We start from the raw sequence: 21,516 nt of genomic DNA on the forward strand, positions 1-21,516 counted from the left end.
AACAGACACTCATCTAATGATAAACAATGAAATTAGCTTCATTAAGTCCTAATTGTTTGTGTTTTGTCTCCATTTATAAAGCCTGTCTACTTTCTTAACAAGGTCAATCACTCACAGGTCCATACATAACACGCCTGTCACTGCAAACACACGTCAAAATCCTGTTCCTATATGTCCCAGTCATCTGCTGTAACTTTTCACACCCACGCACCCTCTGCTCCCCAGATCCAGATACAAACGCCATTGTGATCCAGCTGTGCTTTTCTCTCGCAAACTGGAAAGCAGCTTTTAAAATGGAAAAGAGGAGCTGATTTGAAGGAGATGAGCAAATGCTGGCTGCAGGGAGAGCAGCAACTCACCAAAGATGAGGGGGGTGTTGTGGGGAGGGGGGTACTCTGAATGCTAATGTGAGGCAGGAGAAAGGGCCAACAGGCCTATTGGAATGCAGAGTTCACATGTTTTCTTAGGGTAATATTGGGGCAATGTTGAAAAAGCTGGCATTATGAGAGTGAAAGGTCAATTTGATGTTAGTCAGCAGGCACAGTGAGAAGAGCTGACTATCAGGAATTGTTGCATTATCTGCCTGAGTGATTGACCCCCTTAGTGTTTCAACACTATTTCATGGTCACTCATGTTTGGGCAAGGGTATCTTTGTGGAGTCATCAATCAGCGCATACAAATTTAAATAACAATATAATTCAGGTGCTGGAGTGAGTATGGTCCCCCAGTCCAGTCCAATTTTAACCAAGCTGGATGTTGAAATTCCTCTGCCACAGAGCAAAGCCTGAGACATGTCACATCGTTCAAAGCTCATTCATGTCTAATTACCATGGCACCGGACCATTTTCTTACCTTTTGTTGGCCTATTGAGTGGAGCGCCAGGCCCACGCTCTCCCATGCACACAGCTCCAGCATCCTCCTCCTGCTCCTCAGCAACCCCTGGCTTCCCCTGCAGCAGCCGCAGTCACGCCGAATGAATGGAGCCGCCTGAGGAATGTGGACACAAAAGAAGGAATGTCATTCTACTGAGTGCTACCCCCCAAACTAATGGACGTTTGGCACACACACACACTCACATACACACACACACACAGAAGCGCCCCACATGTCCAAGCATGTACAAACGCAGGGGGTAAAAAGTCTTATTATGTCTTCTTTTTTAATGAAGGGATTTGTGTACAGGACCAGGTGCCACATTTGATCAAATCATCTATCCCACATTTTCAAAGTTGTTTGACAGAATTGTTTTATTTAGTTTCATTCAGATTATTGGGAAAGAGAGGCCGCTGTGATGTGTTCACTTATGATGATTGAAAAGGCTGACAGTTGTGTTGTTATAGACATTATGGATTATATCAGTTAAGTAATAAAAAACACTTTTTACAAGAAGAAACAAGCTGCAAGAAGGACACAGGTCAGAGGTCAAAAGACAGCAGATGTGAAAAATTGCTTCTTCAGTATAAGAAAAGAAAACAGTAATGGAAAAGAATGAGGGAAATAGGAGTGAACAGGAAATTAGCTATTCTTAGCAAGTAGAGCGAAAGGGCCAGCACACATTTCTGAGGTATCTGTTGAACAGATGACATTTTAAAAAGTTGAAAAAACACAGGCCTACTAAACACATGCATATACACATTTGACAGTTTCACAGGTTTTTAGGTTTAAAATGCAGACTACAACAGCGAGATGCTGGCAGGATTTGTTTTCGAAAACATTTCAGGATTTCCTCTTAAGTTTGTTATTTCTGACAATTTTATCAGCCGACAGGCTCATAAAGTTTCACTCTTTAATGCATATAGCATATAAATGAGTACATCTTTGGGAACCATAGTGTCATGAGTCTTTGTGCATAGTTCTTTACAACTCAGCACTAATGAGCGGTGTTTGCTGACGTTTTGACACCACAACTGTTTCAACAGTCAACTGTATACAACACTGGTTGCACAGAGCACTACATGGCAGGCAGCTGCATATTAGACGTAAAGTGCCTTGTTGCTAACAGCACACACCGCCCAGCCTGTGTTTGTGTAAGGACCAGGCCTGTAATTTAGACTCCATGGTTACTGTTACACTCGGCAGGTTTTAATCTGAGGGTTTCAGACAAACTATGCAGGCTCAACAGAAATAACACATTCTGAAAATATATATATATCTTCCTGTGCTTTCACTGTCATGTCATATAAACACATATTGAGTCAAATAAATAAAGCCATGGCTTGAAATGTGGTCATTTTTAAAACCATTAGGCCTATAGACAATGGAAAATAACCTAAGTGGTTTACAAAGTGGTTAACAGTTTTTATGGTGTAAATGATGTTTCAGAGAGGTCCAAAGCAAAGTAAGAGAAAATGATTCATTTTACACCCAGGCTTATAATTTAATATGCATTTATGATAGGAAACTTAGAGAAATATGAGGGCTCTTTTTAGTTCAAAGGATTATTGTCTCTGCTGTTAACTACTCACTGACAGTTAAGCAACAGATAAGAAAGTTCTCTGAAGCCCAGGTCGAGAATGGGTCATCAATGAAAGAAGATTTGTGATAGCCTTTAGAGGATTTCTGTCTTTTCCTTGTGCACTGATATTGAGTCCTCATGTTATGTCACAGTCTAGCTCCACCTTTAGCTCCAGTCCTGATTTTCAAGACTGGTTACCACTAGTCTAAAGACATTATATGGAAAAAGAGAGAGAGGGCGAAGTAGGGCAAGAGGACTTTGGAAGTTCCTGTTCCATGCTCCACCCCAGGTGTTCCTGTTTTCCACGTCTTTGTCCCCGGAACTTGCACTCACTCCTGGGTGTCCACTAGGGCTTTTTGCTTGCATCTGGATTCCAGGACGACTAGCATACAGTTCAGTATCCCGTCTTACAGAAACCACGGCCTCCTCAAGTTTGGACAGAAAGAAAAGAAAAGAGAAGATAAAACACGTTTTTTTCCTGCAGCTCTGTACTCGTCTGCTCTCCTCTCTTGGTTTACGCTCAACAGTCGTCGAAGTTGTGAAGCAGTGACTTTTTGTGATTCGGAAAATCTTGCCCGCAGAAAGAAAAGTTTTACGTGTTTTAAAACTGTTTGTAACTAGTTTCTTCGTGTTTTATACGATTGAGTCTGGCACTCGACATTAACATTGGGTAGCAAAGTTTTTGCTCTCGACGTTTGAGTAGATTTTAAGGTTATTTTTTTAGGTCTTTTCGTTGTTTTCCCCCCCCTCACTCAGAAGTTACCTCTGAGGTGGACTCTGCTGCTGTGAATGAAGTCTCTGTAGAGCTGAAGAAATCAGCGCGTCTCCATGAGGAAACTCGGCGTGGGAGTCGCTGAAACTTTTTCCTGACTTACAAACACCTGAGCGACTTTTTAAACAGTTTTTACATTTTGTTGCTTAGTGTATATATTTTTTTAAATTTTAGCTGACCCAAAATGAAGACGCTGTTGGTGGTGTGTGTCGCCTGCACGCTGGTTGTTTTGTCCGTGTCGGTGACTGCGGAGCAAAAGTTGAAAAACTGCAACGAAGTTCGTGCAGCTTACAGCTCCAAAGGCTTCAACGTGAACGATGTCCCAAACAAAGGAGTCAATGGTAAGTTTATTTAGATTTTAAATGTTGCCTACGATTCTTGTTTTAAACGTGCACTGTGTAGATTTGGTTGTGGAATTTGAAAAGTTGGAGAAGTTTAAACGAGTCATTTTCTGAACTGAATCCAGAAACTTTCCTCAAAGGGTAAAGTGGGTCCCTGAACACGACCAGGAGAGCTACAGTCTCACTGTTGGCCCCACCATGTCTCGTCTATCATTTATCTTCGAACAGTGTTACATGGACCAAATGTTCCTCCAAGGAAACTTTGTGTAGACTTTTGAACATATCACAGAATCTTCAACTTTTCTTTATTAACTCCATAGCGTACCTTTAACCTTCATAAACATGATAAAGACCACTAGCTCCCACATGGAGGTCTCTGCGTTTCATGAGAAATTTAGAAATGAGCAACCATAGCCTGATATAACTGTCCATATAGGCTCAGATAGATTAACTCTCTGCTGTTTATCTGGTTTTAAACTCTAACAGAGCTGGCCATCAATTGTTAGTCAAGACTCACTTCAACATGTTTACCAAATGGTTTTAATGAGGTTAGAAATGCAACAAAATGTTAAAGTTATTGAAGCACAGTCTATAGAAGAGCCTATAGGACTTGCAGGGAACCTGTCAGTAAGGCTTACTAAATGAAGGTTAGAGTCTACAGGACGACAGTCATCATTCAAACATGTTGCTTATTCAAGTGTTGAAAGTTACAGTACATTGTGAAGTTAGGGTAAAGTAGCTGTGAAACATGTGGGGAGACTTTCTACATCTAAATGTGCTGCTGGCAACACTCCCATTTCTGCTCTGGGTAAATATAGTCTTCATAGGAAATACTTGTAGGTTATTCATAACAATAAAGAGGTATAATCAACACACACACTCTGTTCCCCACTGAAAGAAGCCAGGCCTGTGTTTATTTCCAGACTTCCTTAACAGAGCCTCCTGTGGCTGTGAACTGCAGGCTGCCCACAGTGCTGGAGTGAATACTCCTGCTCATTGGGAACATGTCTCAGGGATGTTTCTCGTACTTTTGTGGGATTTGCTTGATGTATCATATCATATGTTCACACAGGCCATTCTTCTACACCTCCGCAGGTCGGGATGTAATTTAACACTGTAGAGTAGTAAATAAGAACTGCCATTTTTATAGCTGTACAGAGGTGAGAAGGCAAACCAATTGAGCTAATCATGAGTTAAAGCCAAGTGATGGAAAGATACATGGGGGGGCTTACAGTGGAGGCTTGTGGGGAACAGAGGAGAGGGGGGGTTGGGGTTTGAAATTCCATACTTTAAATCCCTCCCATCTCTCATTTCCTTTTCATTTTTACGGTGGTTAAAATGAATATACAAACATCCAGTTAGGTTTGGTAGGCAGTTTTTTGTTGTTTTAGCACGATGCTTTACGTGATAGACGTATGTTATACAGACATGTCACTCATGGTCGTGTTGTTTTTTTTTAAAAAGTAATTTCCTTCAAGCCAGTTCATGGACTAAAATAGGAGTTGTCTTTTTTCTGAACCTAAGGCTGAAAGCTTCAGGTCAAACTACCTTAATGATCATCTTTGGGTAAGTGTTCATGGCATTACTCGATCTGATATGATCAATTGGTCAGTGCCCTACTTATTACTGATCTCCTTGTACTTTTCACTCTAAGACGTAAAGACTGTCTATTTCTGTTAAAGCTACTCACACTCATTTGATTTTGAATTGGTCTCTGTCAAAGAGGCTCACAACATGTGTTTTGTCCTGCATTTCACATGAACCTTTAGGTCCTTTTGTTTTCTGTGTGTTTGTCTTTGTGATGCTAAATGTCATTGAGAGTACCCCAACATGTCTGCAATGGTCAGATGTAGTTGTGCTGCTTGGGTGGGTTTTAAAAGAGGATCTGAATGAAGGAAGTTTATTGTGCAGGTTTATGTGCTATACAAACACGTGCCTTTTCCTTACAATGGATTCCTGGTGTATGTCTGGGCCTTAAGGGCTGACATCAATGAGCAGCTCTTTGTCTATTAAAGACACAGTGATAATTGATTCATAGAAAGCAACATGTATACTGTCAGAGAGTCTGGGGTCTCCAAACAGCAAGAAACAGATCGAGAAGCCCGGCACTATTGACAGGTTTCATGATGAGGTGCATCCCGACTAAAGGGAAGTGAAGTTCTTCGCTTTTTGTGTGTTGGCTGTATGAGGTTCACAAGCTACGGCGTTTTTCTCTGCTTGTCATGTGATGTAAACATGCCCTGATTCAAAGAGATGAAATGAGAAAGCCCCTGCTGTGGCTCTCAGCTTCCACTTTTCCAAAGCTGTCCGAAGCTCTTTCTTCCCTCCAGACCTGCGCTCTGTTCACCTGACTGAAAGCTGTGAATTCAGTGATTATTCTCTGGTGTATTTCTATATTTTAAATTTATGTTGGGACACTTACACAAAAATAAGGGGTTAGAAGCTAAATACATCTACATTAGTTTAAGTCAAAATAAAAGATCAAAAGGTTTAGTGCAGTTTATTCTGTTAGAAAACTAAAATTCAATTTTATTTGAAGAAAAGTAAAATAAAAATAAAAAGATTTTGCTTTAAATTAAAATTATCTACATTGAGAAACCAGAATGGACTAAAATTGACATCGCCATTTCACAGCTTTAAAAATATCGAAATCACCTTTGATGGCAGTCGTTAATATAAACCCTGACGGCTCACTTCTCATGGTTGCATTATTTCTTATGATGTGGCTCATGGTTGTAGTGGGCCATGCGCTAACACATCGTGTCCCTTGAGTCAGGGCATGTCAGACAGACATGAATCTCTGAATCGTCTGTATGTTCCCTGTGAGGTAATAAGTCAGACTGGCTCGCTGCATGCCGCCTCACCCTCTCCTTCAGCCGTGTGGAGACCCTTTACTCTCTCACAGCTCTGACAGTTTTATTTTGACCTCAAAGTGTGTAGACTAATGAAATATCAGTGTCAGCGTGCAAAGTTTGCACTCCTCCTTTTTTTGCTCGGCTGTTCTTTGACAGCTGCATCTTTCTCTGGTTCTCGATCTCACTGCACCAGAGGTGGATGAACATGAACACTGGTGCCAATGCTGTCTTCTTCTTTGGTTATTTAATGGCGGTCAGCAAACGGCTATTGGTTGCACTACAGTCCCTCTCTGGTGGGAGTTTACAGATATTTTACATATGAACACTAGTTTCTAAAACAACAAACAGAATATTCAAACTGTGACCTATCCCAGTCTGTGCTTCAGTTGAACAGACTGTTTGAAAAGGCTGATGATGTTGATCGCCTGTGCATTTATGACGGTGTGAGTTAAAAAAGTGACTAATAAGAGAAGCTGTTGACGAGAATTACGTTGACACTTAGCATAAGTGCAGAGGTTGAAATGTTAGATATATAAATAAATTGTAATAAATAATCCTGTTCCCTTTTAAGATGGTTTGTTATTGATCACTATATGTCGACTTTAATAGAAGGTCAACCATAAGCACATGCAGCACATGCGTTTGGAAATGTACAGCATGTTTGCCAGTCAGCACAGAAGACACTTTTGTTACGTTCATCTCCTCTGATACAGAAAAAAAAAAGATTGGGAAAACTTTATTTTTATAACCACAAACATCTTGTGTTGTCGTCTGGAGATAAGACGCTTCACAGAAAGACTTGGCTGAAGCCCAACTTGAAAAATGAATGCTGTTGATGTTTTAATGTAAAACTGATTGCTTTTGCATGGAAGGAATAGAGTCTTGCAGAGGAAGAGCCGGCTCAGTTGGTACATTCCTTGTTGATCCCATGGTATCAATCTTTTACCGCTCACATGGAAGCAGTTCAAGAGCTCATTTCCAAATTTCTTGTCTGCTTGAGGATGATTTGTTTCAAACCTGTGGTTCAAATTATCTCTTAAATGGGGAAATGAATATCACCCAAAGTCCTAACAGCTAAATAATGTCAGTGATCACATGGAGTATAAATGTTGGTTAAATGTCTGAAACACTCTGTTGACAGTGTTGATTTGTCTTTACAGTTATAGTATCTGGGATACCTGCTGAGTTCTGATGCATCATGGTCAAGCTTTATAAAAAGTCAATACTGACAAGATTAGGGTCAAACATGTCCTGGGCTTCCTATTGCAGGGCTGGACATACACACTCCTTACCTTTTTGCAGATTTGGCCTCTTCAGGCCAGATCTGTTTTGGTTTATTCTGGCAGTCAGACTTGCTGTCATGCTCCAGGTATGTGACAAAAAGGCGAGATCAAAGAGAAGAGGGTAGTTTTACCCCCTTCAGCTCGAGGAGCATCCCCTGCTCATAATCAGTTCAATGCATTCTGACTGAAACTCAAACGCGCATGACCTCAGCTCACTGGCCTCTGGGTGAGCTTTGAGACACTGTGCAGTCTCGCTCTCTGAGAGCTGCATGCCCTGCATCATTATGGTTCGGGAAATAACAGGTTGTGTTATTGCAGTGACATTCAGCAGATAAGATAAGAGCAGGAAAGTGGGGCACTGACAGTCTGCAGGAGCTGTTAAAACTCAAAGTCCAACACTCCTGGTATTTTAAACACCTGTAATAATTAACTAATAAACTGCCAGACAAGTATCTTACTTTGCTTTCCAAGGTCAATCCAATAAAACTCCAACAGCTCTCTTGTTTTTATGTGCAAGTCTAGCCTCAAAGAATCACGTACACAGATATTTCCATCCTTTTTGTGCTCTACTTTAGTGCCTTTTTCAAATCTCCATAGACATGTAGTCCAGGTTTCTCTACATTGTGTGGGTAAAGTACACAGATGATGCCTAGTTAGAACCTGCCTTTGCACGTGTATGGACAGCTGCTTTAAGCGTGTTGATTGATGAGTGTTGGTGTGAAACGGTCTCTGAGGTGCTGTGATCTCAGGCTAACTCAACGGTACCCACAAGGTGTGCTGTCAACAGAGCTCCATCAAGATTGAACAGCCGACCTGCACAGATAGTGTCTGGATCGTACAGGACAAACTGACGTCAGCGTGTCGAGATGTGTGGTGTAATTCACTTTTTGTTTCTCAGCTAGCCTTTAGTTGGGGTTCAGGGGATCACACGTATCACAGTTTGGAGGTTGAAAAGGTCGAACTGTTCATGTGGTGAATATGTTTGCAGCGTGTGAATAAGACAACGAACAGTGAGCGGGCAGCTCTGCTGAACAGATCCACTGTGAAGCAGATTTAAAACATCTATTTTCAACCTACTTTTATGTCGATTGACTCTTTCTTCTCTCTTACTGTCAGTCGTCCTCTCTAAACTCCCTTCTGAGTGTGAAACATGGCTTACCTTGGCCCTCTGTAGGAACACACTGTGTAACACATACGAGATGTCGAGGCTCGTTGTGATTAAAGCAGTCCCTCCAGGAAGTCGCGATGTTGCGATCGCAAAAATTTACACAAATTCAACCAATCCCCGCGATTTCAGAGCGACTTTGCAATTTGGTCCAATCACTGCAACTTTTCTGCAAATTTGAACAATCGAAATAGTTTTCCCCGCGACTTTCACCAATCAGAACAGTCCCCTGCGAAAATAGCCAGCTATACGTTGCCCAAGTTTAGTGACCACAGACCAAACTCAGTTTGTTGACAAAGTGCAGCTGTGTCGCTGACACTGCTCCGTCACTTTTCACTGCATGTCATTTGAGATCGTTTTTTTTAACCCAGCAGACTCTGAGCATAGACGATCTGTGTACAAGATACGATCTGTAGGAAGATATAAAATACAGGGAATATCAGACATGTTGAAAAGGGCAGACGTGAAGTCAACAGCGCCTTTCGGAGAAGATGGAAGAGCTCGGCGCAGCCACACAAAAGTGTGTGTGTGTGAGAGAGAGAGAGAGAGAGGGAGACGTTATTGAGTGAGGCAGATAAATATATTTCACAAAGTAAATCTCTCTGCTCAGGTTAAACTATCAGTCGATCACATCAAAGTCTGTGCAAGAAAATAACTGACCTGAAAAAAACTATTTTGCAATTTTTGCTTCCTGCCGTAATTTAATTGCAAAAGACAGCTAAAAACATCACAACATGCATTGCAATTTTTTAGAATAGCTGTTGCGAATTCAGGCAGGAATTCAAGTCGCTGAAATCCTGGAGGGACTGATTTAAGAAGTGCGCATCAGGTTTTTTTTCCTTTTGGAGGGGCGGGAGGTCGCTGCCAGGTTAAGAGAGATAAAATAGATTGAAGTCAACCTTTAAGGAAGCGAAGTGTAACAAACAGGCGTTGTTACAACCGACTGTAAAGTAAAACATGGAGTCTGACTCATTGTAGAGAGAAGGACATAAAAACCTACACTTCAGATTAGATAACAATGAGACTGTTTACAACAATGAATTACAGCCTACTTCAATACTACACCTTTAAAACATGACTTTTACTCCGAGTTGATTTTGGAGTAGGCTTAGCTTTTTTTCTTTAAGATGTTCTCAACAAAACATCCTTTTGTCAGAAGTGTTGAAAGTTGTGCAAAGACTAAAATCAATGATTCATTAAAAGAGAATATTGAGAATATGTATGTATTGATAAAGTCAAATTAACAATGCCCAGGCATGCTCACTAATCATAGATCAGTGTCCTCATCTGAAATCTATTAAACACTGTTTCTGTCCCATTATAATAAACGGCCTCTGAAATAGCAGAAACGGGATCCTCTCAGCCTTTCACAGCACCCTGAAGTCTTGGTTTGCTTTAGTCCTGTGACATGAGGATGGCGAGGTCGGCAGTGTGCGTTTGTGTCAATGCGTTTGTTTGTTTGTGTTGAATTGATTTATGTAGAACTTTGAAGGTTACAGTGAAAGTCTAACACCGACTCAAACGGGGGAAACGAGCATGTGAGCGCTGTAACATCAGCCAGCGGAAGCTTCAAGCTGCACTCCAACAATGCTGGTTGAATGTATGTCACTGTTTGTTGGAAGGAGAACGGCTCTCAGCTGGAGAATCCTCTGAGATTGGTTAAAGGCAGTGATAATGTGATGGTTCCTGTTATAGTTCTCATGAGGTGGAGGTTTTATAAACCCAGTGGGACTGGTCTTGTTGCTGTGACTTGCAGAATCCAGATGGAGCGAGACAAGTGGTGTTCCCTTCTTCCTCTTCGTCAGCTCTCACCACTGCTGCCTGCAATCCCAGTTTAGTGGCGATACAATTGTGAGTTCCTTCTTGAGCGATTTCACACATGGACTCCTGGTCTGGTTATTCACACATGCACTTCGCATTAAGAGACGGTCCCTGGAAGACGGAGAAGGGGGTTTGGGCTTTGACATGATAAAGGACGGCAGGATAAAGTCCCAGTTAAAAAATTGCGCGTTTGCATTCACACATGCAGCTCATCCTTGATTTTTTTATTTTTTTTCCGCAGGAGTTTTGAGTGTGAACATGGCTTTGAAGTGAACAGGAGGTTCATCACATAATGTAGGCTGCACATGGAAGGATTTCAACGTTAACAACACTGCTTTTTTTTTGTTGCTTTTTTTTAAGTTTCTAAACATCAAGCAGTAATTCCATCTTTCTACATCCTTTTATTTGCTCCTCCCCTTCCTAAAAATGTGCTAAGTGAGCGGCAGATCAGTGGGGGGTGGATGCTCTGTGTGGGAACAATTGAGCACCCCCTTGGCTGGCCTGCCCACCCCTCCTCACCACATTCCACACCAGACCACCAAGACCCGCACAGGGAGCCCTGGAGCTGGGAACACATGGCAACAAAGAGCGCTGAAGGGACTGACTGAGGCACGCAGAGAAAGAGAGGGGGGATTAGACTGACAGGAAAGACTTTTGTACCAGAGCTAGTCAAAGTGTGTGTGTGTGTGTTACACATGCTTAGAGAAACAGGGGAGGTAACTGCAAGCATACAAGCGCTGTGACTCATCATTGCTCAGTCTTGCAGGCATGTTCATACAGCCTGCTCCTTCCAGTAAAACCCTCGTATGTATACATGTCTGACAAACACAATACAAGGTGTTCACACTGCGTTTCATATATTGGGGTAGATCTGTAAGGCTCATTGGGAGGAATCCTGATCCGGCTTTGTGGTTTTCCATACTGTGACTTCAGGGAAAAGGCCGACTGAAGCTCCTTGTTGAAACGTCTCCCGTCTGACATATCGGTTCATTGTGGTTCCTCCTCTCAAGCAGCGTGTTTCATTCTTAATCTTCACTTTCTTCATGTTCCCTTGCTGCCTCTCACAGCCAGTAGCGGTTTTGCTGATATCTCTCTTTTGTTTGATTCACGTGAACAGCTGATTGGCAGATACATTTCCCCATCTACCTCCTCGACCGCTCTTCACCGTCTCGGTGAGCTGAAGTCCGTTTTTGCAGTCCGAGCTCGGTGATGAATTTATTATGTTCTTCAGATATTTCTTTAAGCCTCTGTGCGTCTCCTTTGTGTTCATCATGGTGATGCTGGAGTGCAGCGAAGGCTCTGAGCCCAAGCGTGTAGGGTGAACCCCTCATGTAGCTGCCAGTGTGGTTATGACAAAGGTGTAACTCCACCAAGGTTAATTGATTTTCAAATGGAGCGACGGTGAGCGTGATGCCTGGTGATGATAGTCAAGATCATCTTAGGATTTCATCAACTCGCCACAGGCCGATGTGGTTAGCGGTGAGGGAGCCAAGCCAGGGACTTGCCTGGGTGTTTGGGCTGAAACCCCAGAGCTGGGTGCTGGCCAGATGAGCTGTAATCCCTGCTAATTACTCCCAAGGCCTCCATCACGTCTCCCACTGTTGAGGGAGTCACTCACACTTAGCTCACTTTTCCAAACTTCAGTTAGCTTTCCTAATATTTACTTAATCCCTCTGTGTGCTGCTCACTCTTCTGTTTTTTTCATATCAATCATATTGTTGAAGATCAAACCACTCTTTTTTTTTTTTCCTTTGCTTTCTGTCAAACAAGAAAAAACAGACACTTCTTTGGCTGCTTCACACCGCTCTGTGAATTTCACTGACAACTCCATGCCATGTGTTCAAAGAAGTCAAATTTATAACGTGAAGAAAACAATGCCAGATGTCCTGCTGGCTGATAAGCAAGGGAGGGAAAGAAAACACATGAAAGGCTCAAATACTTGGTGAAATGACGGCTTCAAAGCTGCAAATCATTGGGGCAGTGTGTTTTCAGGGTGGGTTTTTTTTCGCTGGCAGAAAGACGAGTTGTTATGTTGGAATGTGAGGTTTGAAATATTGCACATCATAGAACAGCAAGTAGCTTTGATTCATGGACATATTTGATCATAACCGGCTCTTTAAACCATATCTACCATGCCGTTAAGACTTCAGAGTCCCTTTGTCAGCAGGCACTGAGTGCTTCTCTTCCCACCGCCTCAGTCGGTGTCCAGTTTCGTAAGACCCAACAGGTATATCAGAATCTTTGTTGCCCTTTTGTAGCTTTGAGCTTCCAGAAACCTGATCATGTACCTGACCTCATTCTGCCTGGGGGGCTTTGCTGGGCCCCGTCCTGCCTCAACATCTGGTGCACTTGAGCTTTTTTTTTTTGTTTGGGTGTCTGTTATAAACATTGTCCAAGTGCTCCCTGTCCTTGGAGGGGTTTGCGCTTTTATCGGCAACAATGTAATTAATGATTATGCATCAAGTCCATCAACGCTTCCTCTGATCTAAAAAGGGGAAATTTAAAAAGTTCTGATTAGTTAATTCTGTTGAAGTCTGAGGACAGGATGTGGGGATTTATGCAAAAAGCAAATGTACACGTGTACAAGCAGGCACATAGAGGAGAAGCTTTTAAGGTAGAAAGCCTCTTTACTGTTTTGTTATTTAAGTGCACAGTCCTCTTTTACAGTCAGTGGAAAGACTGATGAAGAGGGACAAGACAGGAAGGTCTTTTGCCTTCTTGTTTCTTACCTGGTGATAATCAGGCTGTGCTGTAACTTGTCCTCCGTCTGAAAAACTTCTGCCTGAGTCTGCAATTCTCAAAAATAACAGTTTCCCGTCTTTCACTAATTCACATTTTCTTGTTCACTCTCTTTTTTTCTCTCTCTCACACAGGTCTAGGTGGTATTCATAGTAAAAGCACAGACACTCTGCAACACATAAAAGGCACAGCAACCTTTGGGGGGAAAAAAAGAGAGAAGCTGTGGACAGTGTGAAAGAAAAGCCCGGTGGTTATGACGTACAGCTCAAACATCCCCTGATAGGAAAGACTTCTAGCAGACTGTAAAAGAAATATGTTCCCGAATACTGTTTTAGGCTGTTTGTCTTTGATGTTTTTGAAGAAGACCCTGATGTGAAAGTGATGGGGGTTAAGAAGGGTCAAGTCATGAAACATGGACACAAAAACAATGATAATACTACTAAAAGCAGTTAGATAAACCTGAGCTCTTAAAAATGCCCCAACAACTGACTGTACTATGAAAAGCTGCTTCATATTATTCAACTTTATTTTTTATCAATCTGACAGTGAGGCCTGTTAGAAGACGACACATGTACTCATAGAACCGGGGTTACATCCAGTAACCGCACACAGCGCTCTGTAAACAAGTTTACAGCTACAGTACACAGCCGGCTGTTATGTTGTTGACCATACATGTCTGATTGTCACCCATAACCACCAGCTGATAGCTTTGTGACATGCGAGATGAAACGGAGAAAGGTGCAGTTTTAGTCAATCATGTGTGACCTGAAGCATCACGGTCTGATCTGACACGAGCAGCCAGAGCTTCCATGCGAGACAGGGGACAATGAATCTCCACAACAGTAGTTAAGGTGGCGGCCGCCTTAAAACATAAGTGTGTTTGGAGAGAAAATGTCCGCTATATGGCCTCAAAACATTACCCCAATATTTACACACCAAGTTAAATTTCAGTTTTCAATCTTTTTTTTTTCTTTTTTTTTTTTTAATCGACTAAAAAATACAAAAAGTTTAATCAATAAAATTCAACAGAAAACCCTTTTAGGATTTATGAAGTCACCTCAGTTTCTTTTGAGGGTTAAAACGGCAACATGTAAATTTGTCTTTAAAAGAGGCAGACACTGTAGGAAGTCGAGGGGGGGGGGGTCTGAGTGAAACGCACAATTTTCCAAAAACACAATATATTGATAACATTTTTACATCAAGCAGCCGTCACTCAGGGTTTATTTTAGTTTCTTAATGCAAGAGATTTCCCATGAGTGCATCCTTCATCTTTATCATTTACCCGCAGTGGTCTCAATGTGGCCTCTGACTTGTTGAATGTACTCGGGGAAGTGCAGGAACAAGTTGAAACCCTGACAAAGCAGTGACCTGGGAAGTAGTGTAGGCAGGGAGCTTTTGTGTTGGGAGACAAAGCCGGAGATGCAGGGCACGGACAGGAGAGGGAAACCGACAGAGGGAAAGGCCGGCCCATGTTGTGGAATCTCTCCAGGGGCTTCTGGGTAAATGTTCATGGATGACAGCGTTTTGGAATGTTCTCAAATGGAGAGTTTTAATTGGCCAGAGGCCCCGACTGGTTTAGTAATCAGAAATGGACTCTGGTGACCAAAGGCTCCGATTGATAGAGCCCTGCGGGCTTTTTTTTCACTCACATTATGCAGAAAATGAAGGAGATTACGAGTAGTCAAAATGGAATTAGACAATTGACCTCTGTGACTGAGAAACCGTCTGTTTTCAGAGTTTAGTGCAAAAAGCAATTCAGAAACAGGGAGCCTTGTAGTTTGAATCAGCGGATCAGCCTTTTCTCATTGTAGTCAAGATGTGTCAAACAAACGCTGGCGTTTTTTTACAGCTATGTTATTATTATTATTTCCTTTGAGTGTGAGCAGATATCCGTTTATTGAGACATTGAGTATTCTCAGCTAGCAAGAAGAAACCCCAGTGTGTACAAACCCCTTTGTGCCTTATAAAAGGATGGTGAGCATTGTTCTTAGCGGAGTAAATCTCTCATGTCACAAGTACTGCTGGTGTTTCCCCGAGCTCACCACCACTGAGAGGCTTCCTCCCAGTAGTAGATCTTTTAATTTATGGATGTAACTGGTGCCCTATGTGACTGTTGTAATCCTAACTCACTTATATAAGACGGTTGTCATCAGTCCTGCCCTCTCATGTGAGGAATGGCTGTTGTCAGTGGACTAAATGCTGAGAGAAGACTTACCTGATCAAGACCAGGACACGAGATAAAATCATCGAGCATTAGTTTTTATTGTCTATGAGTAAAGTGAAGTCATCGCACCCCAAAGTGCAAAGTAAAGAAGTGCATAATGGACTGTTTACTTTTTACAGTCCTTCAAATCAATCCTGCCAGCATACTCATTCTTTTAGTTTATCCTAATAAACTGAGAGCTGAAGCATTATTAGCATGACCAAAGCTATTTATGAACATGGAGCTGAAGGCAAAGTATGTTGACTTATTCTGAATATTTGTTTGGTGTTTGTGTCTTTGTGACTCACAACACATTTCAGATTCTGTCTGACGATAAAGATCAGCTAATAAACTTCTATCCCTCGTTGTGTCTAAGAGCAGAAAGAGAGTAGGTGGAGCTCTCACCCTGCTCTGATGTTACCTCCATATGAATACTTGATGATGGTTTCCATCACAGCAGAAGTATTGTGAACATTTGGACGTTATTCGGCACCAGCTCTCAGTTCATCCGTTCTTGACGGTGTTCAGCCTAACGCCTTTTTCTAGACTCGTTTTAGGGTTTTCAAGCCTTTATCATAAAGACAGGACAGTGGCTTGTGTCCGGTAAAAAGAGAGAGTGGGAAATGAGCCCCGGGTCGTCCTCAACAGGGTCTACAGCCTCTGTAGTACATGACGCACAAAAACCAACAGCTCGGCCACCGTCGCCCAGAAAACAGACGAGAGCCAAGCACTTTTTTGGCTTAGCTTTCAAGTGACTGATGTATCCATTTATTCATGGAGGATCAATGAATCATAATTGTTTTCACATGAGCAACATGTTTTTTTTCAATCCAGATATACAAACCACAACTGGGAGAGAGCTCTGGTACAAATAAGCAGTGGTTGGAATGATTTAAGAAGGGAGCAGCTCAAAAAGAATTACTTTAGCAATCACAAATATTCTGCAGTCTTTCAGCCCTGTAATCAATTCTTTACATTTCAGCTTCAAACCAGGCTCTCTCTCACCTCACACGTTGGAGACGGGCCTTTCATGCCTTCACACCTCAGAGGCAACAGCATGCACTTCTTTTAAAGACAACATGTTGAGCTCATGTGATTGTGTATGACAGGATTGGATGCAGGACAGAAAGTTATCCAACAAATGGCAGCGATCCTTTAACCCCCCCGTCCCGCCCCTCCAGGCTAATTACACCCCAGACAGAGGTGAGGAGCGAGAGGAGAATGTTATGGCTGTAGGGCGTGCAAATTTACAACAGCGTTTGCCTGTGTGAGTAATGCTCACCAGACTGGCAGGACTTTCCTTTACATGCTACAGCAGGGAGAATTATATGCCAATTACTAGTGAACTTTTTTTTATTCACAACTGGTGTTTTGCATTTTTCACACTGCCAAGTATGGTCAGGGCTGGAAGTTAAATGCTCGACTTTGGAAGATCAATCACACCAACTCTGGAGTGTGATCACACATTTGTCATGGTTTGAAATGAAATAGCCTCTGTGTTCATTGTCTCAAATGACCTGCATTCCAATGGGATTGAATTAGTATGCACGCAGACTATAAGCAGCACACAGCCTATCATTTATTTACCAATGTTGATGTTCTGTGTAAAAGCACAGAGGTTTAGTTCAGTGTCAGGCCACCAGGCTCCAATTAGTGACAGCCGTCTGTGATGTCGGTGACGTGCTGTACCCCATGGTCTCCTTCACGGCTCCCTTACAAGTGTTCCTGATGTCTTCAGTTCAGAAATAATCCTGGAGCGACTTTAATGCTGAAGATTGGCGTATACGAGTGTTAAAGTGTTCTATTTATGTTCTGCATGCGTCTGCGACTTCTACAGCCCTTAATTGCGTGCGTGCGTGCGTGTGTGTGTGTGTGTGTTTGAATGTGTGCTGGTGGTAGTATTGTTAGAGTGATTGGGGTATGGGGTGAGTTACTGTGTGGTGGTGGATGTGCTGGCTGGTGGAGGAGGAGGGGGTGGGGGGGGGTCAGAGGACAGGACCTTTCTCAGAGGCGTGGCTGTTAACCCCTGACCTAGCTGGCTAAGCCTGCAGGGTGGTGGCAGTCGAGGCAGAGACCGGGCACCCTGAGGTCCGTCTGGTTCAGGGACACATGATGGCAAGAGGAGGAGGAGGGGGGGAGTGAGGTGCCCCCCCCCCCCCCCCCCCCCCCCCCCATCCTTCCTCTGAGAACAGAGTTTAAGAGGCAGGACAATGTCAAAGGGAAGTGACTTATTTTATGAGCCATTTAAAGGAGATGGGGGTCTCTCCACAAAGGAGAGGCAGAGAAGCAGGAGAGGACTGATGAATGCCACGGCACACGGTCACGTTTGTTTGCTCACTGCTCTCTTGTTATGAGCACCATAAATGGTAGTTTTCCTATGATAGACACTTGAACAGTGTTCTGTCTCTGTGTCGTCTTATTACCTCTTCAAGTTCTTGAGGAGAGAGAGGCCCCCCCCCGAAAAGAGCTTCATAAGACTACTGAGAGCCAGATCAGCCATCATACAAAGACTAGTTCATGCCGGAGATGGCAGAGAAATGACGGACTGATGGAGCTTATTGTGAAACATTGAGGCTGAAACATGTCACGCAAACTCCGGCATGATGTTGATTTTTATAGGACCTAACTGTTCTCGTTAACTGTTCACTCTCTTGCACTTTCTTGCATTCCAGCCGGACTCTTTTTCTCCCTGTGGTTTGAGATATTGGCTCCGAAAATGTTTTCACAAAGTATGCATTTGCAGAGAGTCTTGCCTTTTCAGAGACTTAATCCTTAGAGCTAACAATGTGACATTTGTACAGACATTCCTGTGAAATATTGACCATATCACTTTTATTTGTGTACTTTGGTAACTAGGGCTATTTTCCACGTGGACATAACCCTTTTGATTGTGTGCCTGTGCTGTGTGCGAGCAGGGGGCCCCGCTGGAGGAGAGACTGGCTCGCTGTTTCACCTCAGAGTGGAGTGTGTGCGCGCGCACTGCTCCCTGTACCTTCAATCATGCTGTACAAAGAGCCATGTGTTGAGTAGTGATGTGTGAATATGTTTAGGTAGTGGCTGCCATCCATGCCTGGCTATGTGAGAGTCTGCGCTTGCATATGTACATAAGGGACTGAGGAGGAGAGAGCACTGTGAGAGACGGAGTGATTCAGGTTTATTTGACTCTGACGGCACACAAAGGGGTGTCGTTCAGGGTGCCGTAGGGTGCACCCTTCCCTTTTGTGCCCTGTTTTGTGCCGAGTTATTTTGTAGCTGATTTTATTTTTTTCATGTTTGAGATGTTATTTCAGTCGTGCTTGGGAACTTTTCCAAACATGTTGTGCTGTTGATGTTGAGTATGCTGAAGCAAAACCGAGCTGGATTGTGTCGTTAGCATCAGGATTAGCTTGTTACTTCTACCTGCAATACTCTGGACTGAAAGCTCTGGAAACCTGATCTAGAAACTTGTTTCTATACCATACAAGTGCAAAAAAAAATTGACAAGATAAGTCCTAATAAGGTAATAGAGGGTGTTTAAAGCATGCATGTGCAGACTGTTCCTGACATCTCACAGAAAGTAAATGAAAATCTGCAAAGGTTATTATAACACTAAGGTCAGATAAACAAATCCCCATTGTGTATGATCGCTCAACAGTTACTGACAACATGAACCAAAACATACAGCGATGCAGTCGTTATAGCAGCAGGGCTCCCATTCTGTCTGGGCACTAAAGCTCGAGCTGTGCATGCATGAAGCGTTTATGCAGACTGCACAGCCGTCCTGTTTCTGTGACAAGTAACTGTTGACGTTGGCCGCCGTACGGCCGACACTGCTCAGTTACTGTTTACTGCATGTTTTTTTATTTAAGAACCGTTTATTTTCCGATCAGACCCGGAGCAAAGAGGATGTGGGTACAAGACAATATCCGTAGTCTGCAAACTGCAGGAAATATCATACATTTGGAGAAGAGCGCCAGTACTGTAAAGTAGAAAGATTTGGAGCTTGTATTGTTCAGAGCAACCGCACAAAAAAATGTGAAACACTCGCGCTGTTTCTCTGGCCGCACATTTCTGCGACAATCTCTCTTCTCATTAAAGTAATTTAAAAAAAGTCACTGGCACTAGAATAAAGCAGTGTGAGAGATAACGTGAGATGATGAAATAAATAATAACAGAAAGTGATGACTCCACAGAGTCACTTGACACTGTTTGTTTTAAACTTCGTGTGAACAGTTTTGTTATGAAATATGGACACTTTTGTCTATAACACATTTGACTCAATGTGAAGACATTTCAGTTTCAACATCAAGGCTGGATTATTCAGGGAAGTTGACTGAATCTTTGACTTACTGTTGTGACGCTGTGCTGGTGAGGCTGAACACTGCAGTCACCTGTGCATGGACCCATGCACTGGGCTTGGAGTCGGTGAGCACAAGCTGGTGGGGAAAACTAAACAAGCTGTTGGTGCCGGGCTGCAGTGAAAGGATCCCTGTGTTCTCCCAGATTCCAGCAGCCACATTTAAAACAAAACATTATTGCAGCTGCATCTTTGCATTCGTCCTCTCCTGACCCGTAATTGGTTGTTGAACTCATTTTGGACAGTTGGCAGTTGATGTTAAATCAAAGACAGTATTTAGCTTTAAATCATCGTTTTCAGTTGGAAAGCTCGGATTAGTTTGTGTTGACAAGTTTTGAACTGATTCATCAGGTGAAGCCGACCCGTTCGTTCATTCGATTCAGGTGCAATAAAGTGACGTCTCAAATACTTTTTTTGGTTTGGCATGCAGCGCTGCTTGAGTGTGCACACCTTGTTTGAAGGGAAGGTGTTTTTAACTTTGTTTATAGAGCAAGCACGAACAAGCATTCAAACAAGCCTGATGTCACCTGAGCATTATTCATATACGTCTTTAAAAGGTACTTGATGGTACAGCGGACCGAAAACTGTCACCTCACTACATTTAAACTAAAAAAAAATGGTTTGTTACAATGCTTCCTTTCATGAATGTAAAGTTGAATCTGCAGCAGTGTGCACATAGGTGGACTCAAAGTGGGAGTCTGTTTTAAAAGGGCACAGCAAAGCTCCGAGCTATCAATCAGGACAGGGAAGAGCCAGGATAAGAGCAGGGCTCTATAAAGTGTCTGGCTGAAGAGCGCTCTGAGCTGAGAGTCGCAATGAATCCACTTAAGTGCAGAGAAGTGTTTTTTTCACAGCCAAGGTGCTGTTGATTTGTTGAGGAGCGAAGTTGTTAACAGGGAAGCACAATGAATCACTCACTGCTCCTTTGTTATGAAAATATGAGAACAAAATGTGTCTCCAATGAATAAGAGGAAGTAATATCATGTAAACAGGCAGGTGAGCATAACTTCATGTAAACAGGCAGGTGAGCATAACTTCATGTAAACAGGCAGGTGAGCATAACTTCATGTAAACAGGCAGGTGAGCATAACTTCATGTAAACAGGTGATGCTCTGGTAGAGGGCCACGTTCTCGCATCCTGTTGATGCCGTTAGATGGAGTGCGTACTGCTTCCCTCAGATAAAGAGTGTCAGATTTATGGATGTCTTTTTGAGCTATTTGGATTGATGTTAGTGACATTCTTTAAACATGAAGAAGAGCAAAGAAACAGAGTGATTGCTGATGCGCACCTTTTTCAAGCTGCTGGGAGGAGATCTGAGCTGGTTGTGAAACAGTCTGAAATGAATCCTGATGCCGCTATTTGATCCACTAGAGTTAACAGGATGGTTTACAGACAGGATTCATCCATACGGTGGTGACTAATGCCTGTAACTGATGCTGCTGCAGGGTGGGTGTCAGCCGCTGTTTCTGTTTTCCACTGCAAATCTTCACAGTGAGTTCTACGATCGAGTGTTTGAAGGCAGCAGGAAGACATTTCACATGAACC

General features: G+C 42.7%; 1 protein-coding gene across 1 annotated transcript in view; it reads left to right on the forward strand.

The window, feature by feature from the left end:
* Nucleotides 1-2,704: 2,704 nt before the first annotated feature.
* The window catches only part of gpc4 (glypican 4), a 31,059-nt gene continuing 12,247 nt past the window's right edge, over nucleotides 2,705-21,516 (forward strand). The window contains exon 1 of the mRNA XM_079352851.1: nucleotides 2,705-3,568. Within this exon, the coding sequence (XP_079208977.1) occupies nucleotides 3,412-3,568 (157 nt within the window). The 5' untranslated portion in view covers nucleotides 2,705-3,411. The remainder of the gene's footprint in view (nucleotides 3,569-21,516) is intronic.

The sequence above is a fragment of the Symphodus melops genome (genome assembly GCF_947650265.1).
Source record: "Symphodus melops genome assembly, chromosome: 9".
In the NCBI taxonomy this organism is placed as follows: Eukaryota; Metazoa; Chordata; class Actinopteri; order Labriformes; family Labridae; genus Symphodus; species Symphodus melops.